Raw genomic sequence first — 16,197 nt, forward strand, 5'->3', positions numbered from 1 at the left:
TTTTAATGTTAGAGATAAATGGTTAAGAATTGGAGTTTGAGCAACAAAGGCACCTAACTTGAAAGCTAGAAAATAATGGAGGTGTCAACTGGTGGAGTTCAAATACTACTTATATTATTTAAAGCCTATTTCTAACTAGGATGATGCTTTTAAACAATTACAGTGTCTCAAATGTTGTAATAAAGAGTAAAATGCTTTGAAAGATATGCACCTCTCTTGAACACTAGGCTTGCTTTAAACCCATGAAGCTTGCATAAAAAAGTTAAAATGGTATTGTTGGCCCTTCACTTAAGTACATTTGAGAATAAGATAATTGACAATCCTGATAATGGTGTCAGAATTGCATGCTTTTAAAGAATTTTAATACGGCATTTTGAGCAAATATTTCAATTGGTGCAGTTTTCTGGTTGCATGACAAGTATTCATTGCTGTCACTGCACCTGACAGCATTAGAATGCCTGACAGCTTTATTTTCCCTATGTCATTAGATGCATATTGAGCAGCCACTCCTGCTTTTGCCTTCATATTTTCTTCTGTGTGAAAGAGAAATGAAAGGCAGGCAGGCCTGGTGAACTGTTGCTGTGAGGTGATAAATGCCAGCTCTTCCATTTAGCACTGATGGGAGTTCAGGGGCATGAACAGCTCTCAAATATTAAAACAAGCTTTGGAACTAACTTTATTTGCAACTACCTATGTGCAATTTTTACAACAAGCTACAAGAGAGGGAACAAATTAATGTCTGTTAACTAGTAAAAAGATATGTATTGTGCAGACTGCAATAAAATTTATATTTACATAAAAATGCCATGCAGGACACTGCAAGGAGTCTAAACGAAAATGTTGCTTTTCAAGTTGTCATGTATGCTTTGTTTTTCAAACTTGTGAGAAACAGTAGAGGAGTGGGAAGAAATTCTTTATTTTCCTTATTGGATTAAAAGAAAGGTGGGGGAGAAGTAACTTGGTCAGCTTGGTAAGGGGGAAAAGAGATTACTCTGTCCTTTTAATAGGAACAATGCTGTTCTTGTACTAGCTCCATATGAAGAGCATTGTATTTATATATATATATATGTTTATAAAAGAAGACATGCCAGGCTGCTCACGCAGATTAATGAAGAAAGGAAGGATATTCTACAACAGATTTGGGTTCTCTGTATCTGCGTTTGTATCAGCTGCCTTTTTTTTTGGATTTTGCATCAGCACAGATAGTAACAAACACGTGAAGAAGATAATTTTCTCTATGAGAATGTGCTGTGCCATTACAAAAGCAGTAGAAAATCTAGGTAAACCAAAAGGAAGTGCTAGAAATATTTCTGATTCTTAGCCACTTCTTTTAATACATATGTGCTCCAAGTCTTCTGTGTGCAGACATTTTGTTATGATGAGAGTATTTAAAACATGGTATCAAAATAAAGGAATCATTATTGTTTGCTAGGACATGTTTTTATGGATCAGATTTTTTTTTCCTTCCTTTTGTGGTGCCTCAAAGTGCAGTCCTGGCAGAGAAAACGCAGCTATAGTGTTCTACATCACCTCTTTTTATTTTCTACTTTGGTTCTTTTAGTTTATATGTAGGGAGCTGTATAGCACTTACCAGTTGTAGACAGTTTGAAATCAGATGGATAATTTCTGCACTTAACTGTCACCATATATTGTTTGGGGAGGTTAACTAAAGAAGAGATTTCCTTAAAGCTTTTGGTACTTCTACAAATGTTTGAGCTCTTGGCTCAATGTTAATATTGGCAAGTAGTTGTGCAAAGCTATTAAGTATTTGGCTGATACCCAAACTTCCTGCTGACTAGGTGATTCAGGCCACAGGAGGGGACACTAAAAGCCTAAATCATCCCTCAGCATGTAAGAGTGTGTAACCAGTGAAAATCAGAATTCACAGGGTGCTGTGTATACAGTATTTCAAGGAAACCCTGTAATTATGTTAAATGTGGAAGTAAGGATTTGAAAAATAACTTAAGTGAGATCTTCTAGTAGCATAATGTTGGAATCCTTTGCTCCAGTTGTCTATAAAAATAGAAAGCCAAAAGACAAATAAAATGAATTGTCAGACTTCAACCACGTGGATAATGTGAACCTATGACGCTGCTGCCTGCAGAGTGCAGGTGATCAGGTGGGGCAGGAATGTGGAAAATAAGGTGAGTTGAAGTAGGAACAGGCATCAGGAGGGACTTTGGCATGAGTGGTAGTGCCTGCCCTCCTGCCCCCAGCTGAGAATGCATGCTTAATTTTCTGGATCCTAGCAGATCCATATGAAATACAGCTTTGTTTGCAATGCAGAAATAATAAACTCATGATTATAGTGGTTAATTTTGCATCATGTACATTAAAAGCATTTCTTTAAAATAAAAAATATTGAGCCAAGCAGCTGAGCGTCTGGGGTTTATGTTTTTCTTTTTTTTTTTTCTGGTGCTGACTTGGATTTTAAAACTCAACTCTTTTAGGAAAGTGTGTGTAGTGGGTCTGCAGTCTCTCCCTACCAGAATGAATGAACCTGGGTGACATTTTTTCTCAGAGAAGGTTCTAGGGGGACATGACCTTTGTGACTCCTTTGTCCTGGCTACTGCAACACCTACAGCTTGGGTATTAGTATTCCTTTCTCCTGTCCAATTAAAATAGCAATATAAAATTGTCTTTCAAAATAGAATTCTCTCTCACCTGTCCACTCTAAGTTCAGCTAGAATGGCTCTGTCATCTGGTTCTGTGGGAAAATGGGATCTTTTTCTCCAGGGAGTAGATGATGATCTATGTGGCAATTGTTGAGATCCCGAGGCTGATATTGCTTCTTCATGTCTCCAACTGCTGATGTGTTGAGACACACAGTAAATCTTCCTGAAGCTAGGAAAGGGTCCATGTAAAGGCAGTAAAGTGCAGAAAATAAAGTATATGCTGTTCTCCTCTCTTTCATAAAGCAATGGTGTATGGCTTCTACTGTGTCTGAGATGTCACAGCCATAAAGGAAGGCCCCAGTTTTATCCTTAAGAAGTACACACATTTAAAAATCATATTTTCATGTGCTTGCCTTTTTCTGAGGTGTTGGCAGGAAACCCAGTCTGTACAGTTCAGGTTGCAGGAAGTAAAAAATTGCAAATGAAAATGGAGACACTAAGATTTTTTAAGTCAGGGTTTTCAGCTTTTGGTCTGAGAGCTGTCCTTAGTAGCCCATTCAAGTATGAAAATCAAGCATGTCATCAGTGTGTTTGTATTTACAACACAGAGGTCTCTGTTTTGATTAGAATACTTCTGGGGGAAAGTAAAAGAAATTGAAGGTAATAACACTTTGGTTGATAGTATTTTACTTTCTTCCTTTTGCTTTCAGAATTTTCACAAGCTTACAGAAGCTACAGTGTTCAATCAACATTTAAACATTATTAAAGAAGTTTAGTGGGAAGTTAGCCTCCCTTTGGATAAGGAATGAGGATCCTTTTTTCAGTAGAGCTCAGTGGTGAACAATGAAGTGCAAAGCAAGACAAGTGTTCTGATATAAGAACTTCCAAAACTTCACACAAGTTGAGAAAACAAAGACCACAAGTAATAAACTCTAAAAGTATCTAAAAAGGCATCTCAGGGGCATGAACAGAAGGCTAAGTAAGTTATTAAGTAACTCTAAGCAAGAAACATAAATTATTGATTTATCAGACTGTAAAAGGAAAAACAGTATGGAGATGATCTAAGAATATTCTGTACCTCTGCTTCTGAGAATCAACAAATTTATACTAAACCTCACCTCCTGGTTGTGTATCATATCAGCTGTATCTAAAAATATTTTATTGTGTGCAGTTTAAATTGACTCTGGCAGTTCCTGCTAGCAGTATTATTTTTTTCACCAGACCTGAGTGTAGTGTTTTTTGTGGGGTGTTTGTTTTGTTTGTGGGTTTTTTATTTTTTATTTTTTATTTTTATTGAGTGAGAGGGTGGGGTGGATTCTATCAGTTTAGAAGATTTGTTGTTGCTTTTGCCCAGGATCTGCCAGGAGCCTGTGGAAGGAATATCATCTTTAGCTCAGGTCTCATGGGAGATTTGTTTTTGAAGGCACTGTGGAACTATTTCAGGCAACTAGAAAGATACAGGGAAGGATTTCTCAGAGGGCTTGATGAGTTATTTGGCCAGAGGATGGCTGGCACTTGAGAATTAGGATAAGCAGTTGCATTTCCCCAATAATTATGATGAGATTTTTTTTTAGTTGATCAATGTGTTGAAGTTGAGACAGCAGGAAAGCTGCACAAGTTCTTGTAGTGGAACAAGCTGTGGGTCATGCCTTGAATGCTGCATGACAGCTGAAAAGAGGGACAGATGTGCACAATTTTGTTAAAATGCCAAAACTTGAAAAAATAAATCAACGAGATTCCTTTAGATATGTATGCCTTGGGAATTCTGGAGGTTTTGAGAGGGTAGTTCTTAATGTCAGCAATAAATATTTTTCTTTATATAAATTTCATATTGTTGGTCATTGAAGTCCCTTAACACACCAGCTGAGGTATTTTATTGGGCCCATGTTGTTCATTCCAACTTACTGTTTTCAAACTAAAGCTTGTTAAACTAAGGAAGAAATTGTTTGGTTTTTTAAATTGAAATTAGTTTGAAAATGCATTTTTAACTAATCATCTTAAATATAAAATGCATAGCAGATTTTTATTTTTCAGAGTTATTACTCTGGGAAGTTGGTTTTTCTGATATAGGGTGATTCCTTGTAAGCTTGTTTTCCAAAATGAAAACTTAATTTTAAAATTTTTTTTTTCAGATCTGTCTTTGGAGGAAAACCAGATTTTTGCTTACTTGGAAGAATGCGGTGAAACTGCCAGTATTTCTAGCCGGAATTGTAAATTTAATATTCAACTTTAGTGTTACTAGTTTCTTACTAAGTAGTACCTCAAAGTAGAAGAAAAATGTATGGAAGTGCAAGAACAATCAGCAACTTGGAAGGAAGTCCCTCCAGGTCGCCCCGCTTGCCCAGGTCCCCTCGCCTGGGCCACAGGCGAACTGGCAGCGGGGGAGGGACGGGGAAGACGTTGTCCATGGAGAACATCCAGTCCCTTAACGCCGCCTATGCAACATCTGGACCAATGTACCTGAGTGACCACGAGGGCGTGGCTTCTACTACTTTCCCAAAGGGCACAATGACTCTTGGAAGGGCTACAAATCGAGCTGTGTATGGTGGCAGAGTCACAGCCATGGGGAGCAGCCCCAATATTGCTTCTGCTGGACTGTCACACACAGATGTCCTTTCTTACACTGACCAGCACGGAGGGCTGACCACATCCTCGCACCACCACCACCACCAGGTTCCTTCCATGCTGAGACAGGTTAGAGATAGCACCATGTTAGATCTGCAGGCTCAGCTGAAGGATCTGCAGAGGGAGAATGACCTTCTCAGAAAAGAACTAGACATTAAGGACAGCAAGCTGGGGTCCTCTATGAACAGCATCAAAACTTTCTGGAGTCCTGAGCTAAAGAAAGAGAGAGTATTGAGGAAAGAAGAAGCAGCCAGAATGTCAGTTCTTAAAGAACAGATGAGAGTTTCCCATGAAGAAAATCAGGTAAGTAATTATGAAAGTATCTTTGTGTTGATTTCCAACCATGCACTTAATGTTTTGCTTTTGGTATTGTATCCAGTGCTGGCACAAGTTTGATATTTGCCACAATAATTCTATGTGTTTGTATATCTGCTTCTGATTGCTAAACTGCAGGAAAGAACACTAATAAGAATCCAAATATAATTAGGTTATAATTTCCTTCATGCAGCATTCCTTCACATTTTAGATGGAGAAAATAATCCTTTCTCTTATCTTTGAAACTTCCTCTAGGGTTTTCTGTGTTCTTTTTTTGCAACAACTGTTTAAATGTTGTCTTGGCAACATTTTCTGAAGAGGTAAACGAGCCACTTCTGAAAAAAGTATAAATAAACATCCAGAGGCATATTTTGTTGAAACTGTACAGTGATTTACCAGTTTTAAAGTTATAAAGGTAAATCCTCGTATTTGACTTTCTGTACTTTGTCTTTACAGAGCAAAGTGAAAGCTTTCAGTAACATTTCAGAGACCTGCATTATAGAAAACTAGTTTGTTTTAAATGTGTACAAATACTTCTATTCACAATTTAACATTTTCTTCCTGCAATTATAAAAAGATTCAAATATTTTAATCTGGATGGCTAAATCTGTAAAGTCAGACTTTGGGACTTTGCTGTATTAAATATACAGCTATGTATACAAAACTATATGAAACAGCAGCATAAACAGACCAAAAAATTTATCCTTTCTTCCTCCACACACTTTTTGGCTTCTGGTCTTATTTTAAAGCTGCTCCTTTTAAAACCATCTGTTAACTTTCCCCAGACAAAACCACATCCCTATGTTTCCTTCACTTCCAGATTCCAAATCTAAACTTCTTTGCTGGCAGGCAGCAACAACTGTGATTTTTAATTTACTTCCAAGTTTGTGATCAATTAGAGCTTCTCAGCAAACTTTCCACCTTTTAGGCATGTCATCAACCTAAAGATCTATAGAGCTGGCAAGGCTGTTACCAGCTACTTCAGTGACAAACTGACTGGGTTGTCATCAGGAATTCAGTCCAATGAATTAATTTATTACTTTCTTGTATAACTTCTCTATCCAGACTGACAATAATAGTTGCTGATTATTTATAGCAGATGCACTAGGATGCTGCTAGAACCAATATTACCAAAAAGATGCATAGTGGAGGTTCTGTTTTTGAAAAACTTTGTTGGTTAGATATTTTAATGATGGTAGTTGGTGTCACCTTAGGAAGAGAAATATTCTAATACACTCTCATGAATTTCTTACAGAAGTGTCACATTAATATCTTATACTGACATTTGGAATTTGAATCTTGTATTTAGGGACTGTCACATACCAATGAGCTTATGTTTTGGTTTTTTCCCCTAAAAGCTAGTTTTCCTTTCCTTGAGGGGAAAGTAAACCAGTAACTCAGTTAGGAGTTTGTTCATGTCATATCTTTTTGACAAATGCTCTTATTTTCCTGTTACATTGTTTTTGATAGGTTTGCTGTATTTTGCCCTGTGTGTGTTCTTACTCTATAATACAGAAACACAAAGACTGAGTAGCTCAGTGTCCAAACATTCACAGAAAAGGCTGAGTTTACAGTGGTATCCCCAGAGAGCAGTCCTTATGATCCAGCTGCTGTTTTGTTGTGCCCAATATCTCAGTGGACTTTAAGTTCAGCCAGTTCTTTTTGGACCTGTTTAAAGTGCCAGTGTCCATGGGCTCTTACAGCCCAACAGACCTGTGAGGGAACCACTGCTTTTCATCTGGTTTTGCACTAGACTTTGGCTGCTTTTGCTAGGCTTTCCTGTTCCTTGTACTGCAAGAAGCAATAAATAATTGATGCCTGGTGCCAGTCTCAGTGCTGCTTAGGACTTTACACTGCCATCATCACATCCCTCCCTCAGCTCTTTTCCAGACAGGAGACTCTTACCATGTGTGATAATTCCTTGTGAAACAGTAACATGATGTTTTTCAGACCTATTAAATGTCTGGGATTTTTTTTTTTTGAGGCAAGGAGGTCAAAACAGCTTGTGTTTTTGATAAGGTATAAAATGAGCTGTGTTGATGTTGTGTTTGTCCTTTTATTCTGTATGTCTCTCACAGAAATTCCCAACAATTTGTTCTTTCCATTTTTGGATGCCTTTATTTTTTGCTGCTACAGAGAACTAAGCTAATATCTTAACTGAAATTAAGAAAAACCCCTCACTATTAAGTCTAACTAGTTCAGATGCCAGCTTGTTATGCTTAAAGCTAGGATTACTTTCACTTGTGTGCCACTTTTATCTCCCTGAATTTCATCTGCCAACCTCTGACTATTTGCTTAGTCTTATAAAATTGTTCTTTGCATTTGATTGTTGTCTTTTACTGCTCTGAATAGCCAAACACCTTGAGGAAAATTAGTCATCTTATTGATCACCCAGATTTCTGGGTTACTCAGGAAGTGTCAGTCAGCACAGAGCCCAGCCACAGGTTTCAACAAAACTCCACAGAGACCTCCTGTTACTTTCAGGAGTCAACCATGTGTTTCTGCTATTTCCTGTCTTGTAGTCAAATATTTGTGTATAAAAGCACCCATCATCTTATCTAATTGCTGCTTACTTTTCTTGTAAGCATTTGGAGAGGAGCCTTTCTGAAGGAATGGCTTTGGAAGCCCAAGTTGGCTGTGTCAGCTTGTCACACTTATGCAGAGGGATATTGATTCTTTCAAGCAACTAATTTAAATTTGAATCATCAAGAAGCTGGAGTTTTAAAGAACAAAAAAGGTGATGTGCTCTATCACATCTATCTGAAGAGTGGTCAGTCTATCCTTGTGTGTCTGAGGTTTATTGCCTTATAAAACTTCCTTAAAAACTGAGTTGTTTCATACTGAAACACTAAAAAGTGTTTTCACATTGGCTGTCCATGATGACAGTGACCCTGCCTGGGTTCCCAGGTCTCCTAGCAAAGTTTGGGAACTCCCAGGAGACTGGAGAAGGGCACATCTGCCTGCCAAAAAAAAAATGAAATGACAGTGAATGAAATAAGTTTCATACTTTTATTGTGGTTTCTGAAAAAATATTGCAAACCTCAAAGAATTATTTGGAAGCTGTATTTTTCAAAGTCATTACCTATTTCTAAATGTAGTGGGGGGAATAAAAAAATACACTAATACCCAATGTGGATTTGTCAAAAATCATGTCCAAGAAGTCTGTTTCTTGGATGACAGGAGAACACACTTATGCATAATGGAAAAACAGTAGTAACATACTGACATTAAGCAAACTTTGTCTCAAGAGATTTCCCTTTAGTGAGTTGGTAGGAAGCATATGACAGGAAAGTGCTACTATGTGGAGAAATATTTGATTGGAAACCTGTGTCAAAGTGTAATCATCAGTGATTCATGGTGAAATTGGAAGATTTCCAGTAGAATCTGGTAGGGATGTGTCATGTGTTTGAGGCTTTCATCAGTGTCCTAAAGGATGGGTATGTGTTATGCATCCAGATAATGTCAGGATTGGGAAGGTTTAAAAAAACCCTGGGAAGTAGGACTATAAATGAAAAAAAAAAAAAAGCCAGATAAATTAGTTTGAAATAGTAGGATCTGTTTCAACAGGAAAACTGATAAAATTAAACCTTTTGGAAGCAGAAAGATATCCATGAGGACAGTAACTTGGATGCTCCTGTTTTTCTTTTGGAAGCTGTTTCATTTCTGAATATATGCTTTCTTGTAGTTTGATAGCACAGCTCACATTTAATTCTTTTTCCCTTCATATTCTTTGTGATATTTTCTCACAGCATAACTGGAATTGTGTTGATATACATAGGGGAAGGAAGTACTCTACATGTTTTTAACTATTTAAAGTGGTTCTTCATCTTGGAATAATTCATTTGCAATGTCTCAAACAGACTTTGCTTTTTTCCCCCTAGGTAGGTAGTTATTCCCTCTAATCTGGCTTGAATAGAAGATTCTAGTTGTGTGTAATGTATAGAAGAGTTAGTGTAGAAGGTTTCAGTAGAGAGCAGAAGGCCATGAGGTGGGAAGTGCTGGGAAGACACCAGACATTATTCAGCAATATTAACTTCCAAGGTTGTTGCCTGTCTGTCAGGAGGGAAACTAATTTGATTTGGACTAGCTGCTTCTAATACATTGTTTATCAGTTGATATGCTGCTTTTATGACATTGCAGAAAATCACTGACACTTTAAAAAAATGCATATTAAGCCCTGTTGCATAAAATAAAACCCCTTTTACCTGCTGAAAAATGTCATCGTTTAATACTACATAATTAATACAAAATGGACACTGTGTGCAATGAACAGTGGCTCTTTTTCAGTCATGGCATGACTATGTGTTGCTGCAAATAAATGGGTGAGCATGATCCTTTTTTCCCTTACAGAAAACCAGGTAATTTTAATTGACTTAATGTGTTCTTTGAAAACATATTATGAATCTTTTGAAGTTTTGTTTCTATCCTGATACTACAGGAATTTACTTCTGATTAATGAGATGGAGAGAGGATAAAAAGGATAGTCAGCAGTTCCTCTGAGGCTTAGAGTTTTGAATGCAAAAGTTTCTTGATATAGTTTCTCAGAATAACTTTTGTCCATCTGTAGCAATAACTCAGATGCTGAAATTAGCAGAATAGAGGTGCTAAAATAATCAGTAGAGAAGGGAATGTGTATTCATGAGCTCAGAACTGAGAGCAACTACTCAATTTTATTTCACATGTTCTTCATTTTCACTTTGATTCATGCCAAGTATCTAAATAGAAGAATAAAAGGAAATGTCCTAACAAATATTCTGAAAAGGTGCTTCCCTTATCTGTACTAATTACACTGTGTTCCTAATAAAGCATTTATTAGGTTAAGGTATACATTGTTAAAAAATATTTTTTAGCTCTTTTGTTTATGCTCTTTGATGTTCTTGCAAGTTCATTATGGTGGAATATGCAGGGGGTTGCCAGCCCTGGGTATTTAGTGTGAGATCATAGATAGGTGTTGCCTTCCTTAATGTGTCCAAGTATGCACTTGCTTACTGCTTGGAAAGGACTTTCATTGCTGAATACCAGATGTGGTCATACAAGGATTTTTTTTGAGTATAAAATCTATTCAGCCCATCTTAGTGTGTAAATGTGTGAAACAGCAGGGATTTTGAGCCTTATTGTGAATATTAATGAAGTACATGGGTGCAACTCAAAGCTAGGAACCTGAGGAATGGAAATCTTGTGCTTGTGGTTTACTATGCTACCTGAGGTATGTTTTCATATTATCTTAAAAAAAGAATTGGGTACCTTTTTCCTAAATGAGTCTCTTCAAGAAAAAAATATTTCCAATGTCAAATTTTAGTGTAGTGTTTACAACCAGTGCAAGCTTATTAAGGTGTTTTAGGATGATTCTGTAAAGTCAACGGGTTCATCACTTCCATTCACCTTTTCTGTTTTTCACTGTACTGTTGTTTCCTGCTTTCTTCAGCTTTAAAAAAAAAATTGTCTGGAGCTACACGCATATGTGTTGATTTTAACTTTATTTTGCATGTTTCCACTCTTTTCATTTAAACTCATGCACATTGATGGCAATTTAGGTAAGTGCAAAATATTTCTTCTTTACTTTGTGTATTAAATGCAACAAAGTGCTTAAGCTTTTAACCACACAGAACAGATCAAACAGTCATTACCTGAATAGGAAAGTAGAATGAAATAAGTGGGTTTTTTTATTATATTGAAAATAATAATTCTGTGAAGCAGGACTCCTCTGCTGAAGAGGGATGGTGTGTAGCAGAGGAGCAGTGAATAAACTGTGCCAGAAGGGTGTGTGGTGTCTTTTGTTGTTGCTGCTGATGAGGAGGAAAGGTTCCTGGCTCTGGTGGGGAATAGAATTTGATAAGGAGGGGGCCATGATACTACAGATAACCAAGGAAATTTTGAGGGAGTAATAACCTGAAAGTGCTTGAGGGCGAGTGAGGGAATGTAGTTACTTTTTTTTTTTAATTTTTTTTTTCCTCTCTCAAGAAGCTTGGTAAGTATTGAGCTAGAAAAAGGAATAATAGGAATGTGACTTTTGTAACTGGGCAAGAACTTGTTTGTTCTTGGCTGAAGCTTTTTGGTGGTATTCTGGTTTAGATACTAGTCTTCATATTTATGTTAAAGTAGAAACTAATAGTTTAAGCTGTATGAAAACTGTATCACAGGTTAGTGGTAAATTGGAAAGGATAGCGATAAGTTACACCCTTTTGGGCATTTTTGAGGTATAAGGAGATCTGAGCAAAGTAATTTTTGATTTTGTTCTGTTGCCCCCAGTATTTCAAAAAAGATAAGGACCATGAATTGTAGTGTTTAGAATGCACTGTGCATAGCTGTAACTGAAAGAGTACTATCTTATTTAGAACAAAAGATACTTTATTCATCATGTTAGGAAGTAAAAATTATTGAATATTGCAAAATGCCTACTTTAAATTCAGGATATAAGTCATTCTTGATTATCTGGTGTCAAAGTGCTGGTATGAAACTTCCTTTGCATCTTGAAGTTTTATAAAGAGTGTCAGTGAGTGTTCTTCATAAAGAGGAATAAACAAAGCCAGTAATATTTTGAGAAGGTGAATTGACTCTATAGCAGAAAGATCATTGCAATGAAAGGTGATGGGAACTGTGTGAGGCTCTGTGACTTGCAACAGTCAACTCACCAGCTTTGAATATACTCACATCCTTAACTAATATTTGGTTCATCCCAAAGCACTACAAAAGCTGCTGCTGTTTCTGGTGGATTTTTATCCTGTCATGGTGGTGATCATCAAACTGAAGTATGAGATGAGGAGTTTTCTGAAAGGCTATAGGCCTATTATTTATTTTTGAAAATATTTCAGCTGAATTTAGTGATTCCATCCTGTTTGTTAAACTTCCCTTGCAATTTGAGATGGATACTGAGTTCTCTGTTCCCCAATCTGATGTACTTTGCTCTGTTGTTCAGCAGTGATTGTTGTGTTGCTGTGTGGGTAAAACCCTTTAACTGAAGCCAGGATCCTGACAGGGTCTCAGAAAAGACTACTTTAGAAAAAATGCAAACATAGAAGAATATTAGTTGGGGTAAAACTGCCTTTAAGTTACTCTTGCTTTATTCTTGCAGCCCTACAGTCCTTCAGCACCTGCTGCATTATACTCCCTCCTGTCTTAAATTAGGGAAGTTCAGCTTCAGTTCTATCCTAGAAGGTACTTTATGCTGTCAGAATGACTTGAAATCAGGACTGTATATGAACCATTTTGAATTGGGTGGTATCGGATACATCACATTAATCATAAATAGCTTTGTAATGCAGGAATTTGCTTGGAAAGCAAGTTTTACAAAATACAAATAAGATCTCCTGGAGATGTTAATTAAACCTTTCATCTCATCAATAGTACAGTTTCTCACAGGTGTTGTAGATAATACATCAAACCTTATCCTTGGGGAATTTCTTTTCCACTGATGGTGATGGAGCCAGTAGTTTATGGAGTATTTTTTTTAAAGTATATTTTTATTTTGCTGTTGGGTTCTGTAAATTGGGTTCCTTCCTTGAGGTCTTAGACGTAATCTAAGCAAAATGCTGGAAATTACTTTTCAGAATTTTCTAACATCTGAAGAGGAAGAGAGAAAAGGAAGGGAAGTACTGAAAAAAAGAGTAATTTCTTTATCATTTTACCTTTTTAGTATTTAGATGTTTGCCTTCCTTCTGGTCCTTTGATCTTTTGCTTTCTGACAGTTGTCCCCAAATCATCTAACAGGGAATTGATGATGCCACATTCAATTAGCCTGCAATATGGAGCTCCTCCTCTGGGTTTTTTTTGAGAAACATGACCCTTTTGGCTGGGTTGCAAAGTATTATATTTACTTCTTTTATTATGTATATAATTTAAAGATAAACTTGCATGACACTTCCTAACCTTGTTTTCTGTTATGCCCCTGAACTGATAAGATGCATTTCAGATTGTGGTCAGGGTAAGGGCAACGTTGTGATGGTGACTTAACCTGTTGGTCACTGATTCAGTTCTGAGTTTTTGCATGTCTGGGGGTTAGGTTTGGTTAATGTCATGCAGGGTCAGGTTTGGGCTGTTCGTCATTTGCTCTGTTGAAGGCATCTGGCATTCCTGACTATGGAACTGTGTATTCTCTGGTGCCAGTGAATCCACTTGTTAAAGCTGTCAGCTGCAAGATAACAGTTGCTACTTGAGTATTTTGCTGGAATATCTGTCAGCTGAGTTGGTAAAGACTCTAGGATTCAGAAACCCTTGGTGTATTTTATAAAGGATAACTTTGATTCAAGTTGGATTGCTTGTGGCAGGAGCAAATAAGTCTTTTGAATCTACTAATTTTCAAGTTTGGCCTGTGGGGTGAGGAAAATACTTTTTGAATTTCCTTAAGCATCTGCCACAGGGTAGTTACTGCTTTTACTCTTGGGGTTGGAAGATAAAGCTAACACAACACATGTGAAGAGATTTCAGTCTTTGATACCCCCAAAGGAGAAGGAATAAATGATGGGTTTGCCAAAAGGAAAATCCTGAGGCAAATCAGTGAATATTTCAGTGTTAGAGACTTGGAGGATGCCAAGGTCCTATAAGGTCTGTATTTCAGTCTCATCTATAATTGAATGAGAGGGTGGGGTCTCGTCACATGGCTTTTCTGTGGAAGAAAAGCCAAAGGTCAGCAGAACCTGTGGGGGGAGTGTAACACATGGTGGGGAGCAGCAAACCCTAAAACAAGGCTTGCTTTTTAAACTCATTCAGGTTTCCACTTAATTGACTACTGCATTAATTGAATACAGTACAAGTCTCACTGCAAAAGCCTGTACTTAAATTGAGACAATCACAGGAAGAGGCAAGCAACTGTGCTTTGAAAATTAGAGCTTTTCTACCTTTTGATTTAAATTCTGTACATGGATGTATAGCTTTTGCAGTTTGTAGGTAGAAAGGCTGAAAGAATAGTCCTGGTAGTGTGAACTTGTGTGGCATTAACTTTCTGGTACCTGGTTACTGGTAAAGCATAATGGTCTTAACTAGTGCAGTGAAGGAATGCCTGAATATTATGGTACAGAATTTCCTCTGGATACTCTAGAAGGTGGAGGTGAACTTGTAGGTTATATTTAAATCATGATGCACCAAAGCATAAATAAAATGTTTCAATCCAAACTTGAAAAATCACTGTCTGCAATCAACATGTCTGTAATAAAAGCCTGCTGTTCTATTGCTGCGTATATGTAATTATGCACATGTGTACATTTAAAAAATTATGCATAGCTTGTGATAATCAGGCTGTTTTGCATTCAGTGGTTACTAAATTTCTCACCTGGGTGACAGAAACTAAGCTTTGTCTTGAGGGAAATCAAAATTCCCAATTACCCTTTATTTGGAAGCCAAAATTCTTTCCAGCTCATTCAGAAAATGACCTTCTTGTCGACACAGCTATCTGGGCTATGGAGTACGTGCTACCTATCAAAAAATTGAACTTTATAGCGAATTTGATGTTAACATGAATACATTAGGTACATATTATATTGTATTACCTGTTTTAATATATTTATAGTGAAAAATCCAAAATAAACCCACAACCTTTAATATTTTTGATAATTAACATTGTAATTCAAGTTACAATATACCACTGGAATGGTACTACAGTACTCTGGACATCTAAAGTTCTTCCTAAAAATTTGTTTTCAGAACCATATTGGGTTCTGGTGGTAAGTTTTGCTAGCAAGAGAGATTTGACATGATTTTTCATCATTGGGTAACAACCATTGCTTCCTACATCACCCTCTGATGGATAAAATTTATTTTATTATTATATTATTGCTACTTTAGTATATTTTAAGTATATTTACTTTTCTATTTATGACATGTAACTTGTACATTCTTAGTTTGGTTGAAATATGGGAATGAATGAGCTGCATAATTGTGTATAAGTGATCTGGTACTTTGCTTACACTTAGCAGTTATTTTTGTCTCCAGATTCTCTGGTGCAGTAAAGGAAAGGAGGAGAGAGCTAAGGAGTAGAAAACACAGAAGTTGCTTAAGAAAGCAAAACCAGGCATTCTTCATCCTGTTCAGGCAGCTCATCCCCTGAAGAGGGAGAACTGTCAGACTGAGAATTTGAGCAATTAGATAAGGACACTCATGATAGACTTTTCCACCTGAATGGACTGCACTGTCCTGGCTTCAGCACTGCAGAATTAATAAGCAGTGCCAGTCAGGCAAAACCCCAGAAAAGATATTTGTAAGTAACATTTTAAAGAGATTTTTTTCCTTAAAGACATATATAGATGTTACAACAAAACATGAATTGAAAGCCCCAGTGATTGTGTTAAATAGGGCAAGGGCATTATCCTTTCCAGGTCTTGTATAAAGCATTGCCTCACTGTGTAGAGAAGTGGTGCCTTGGTGGCTAATTATAGCACCAAATATTGGAGGAAAGATCATGCAAATTTACAAGAAAACATAATTATCTTTAGGAATATAGTTTTCATGCTTGTTTCAACTATAGGAGCTTTTTTTTATGTTACAGTGGTCTCAGAAGAAAGTGGTAACTTGATCCAGTTGGAAACTATATTTGAAAATTAAGTTTTGTTCCCAAGTTTTTCTAAGTGTTCACTTCCCAACTGTGTCCAGTTAAATTGTTTCCAAATATGTGAGGTAGAAACTAATCTTTGATATTCCAAAAGCTTAATTT

At 36.9% G+C, this 16,197-nt stretch overlaps 1 protein-coding gene across 11 annotated transcripts in view; it reads left to right on the plus strand.

The window, feature by feature from the left end:
• Window positions 1-16,197, plus strand: part of ERC2 (ELKS/RAB6-interacting/CAST family member 2) — a 413,636-nt gene that overhangs the window by 8,250 nt on the left and 389,189 nt on the right. For all 11 annotated transcript variants that reach the window (XR_004419294.2, XR_004419295.2, XR_004419300.2 and 8 more), the window contains exon 2: window positions 4,748-5,543. Coding sequence is in view for 1 of the 11 variants with exons in the window: in XM_033071602.2 (XP_032927493.1) it covers window positions 4,893-5,543 (651 nt within the window). In the remaining 10 variants the exon portion in view is untranslated. The remainder of the gene's footprint in view (window positions 1-4,747; window positions 5,544-16,197) is intronic.

Source organism: Catharus ustulatus, chromosome 13 (genome assembly GCF_009819885.2).
Source record: "Catharus ustulatus isolate bCatUst1 chromosome 13, bCatUst1.pri.v2, whole genome shotgun sequence".
Taxonomy (NCBI): domain Eukaryota; kingdom Metazoa; phylum Chordata; class Aves; order Passeriformes; family Turdidae; genus Catharus; species Catharus ustulatus.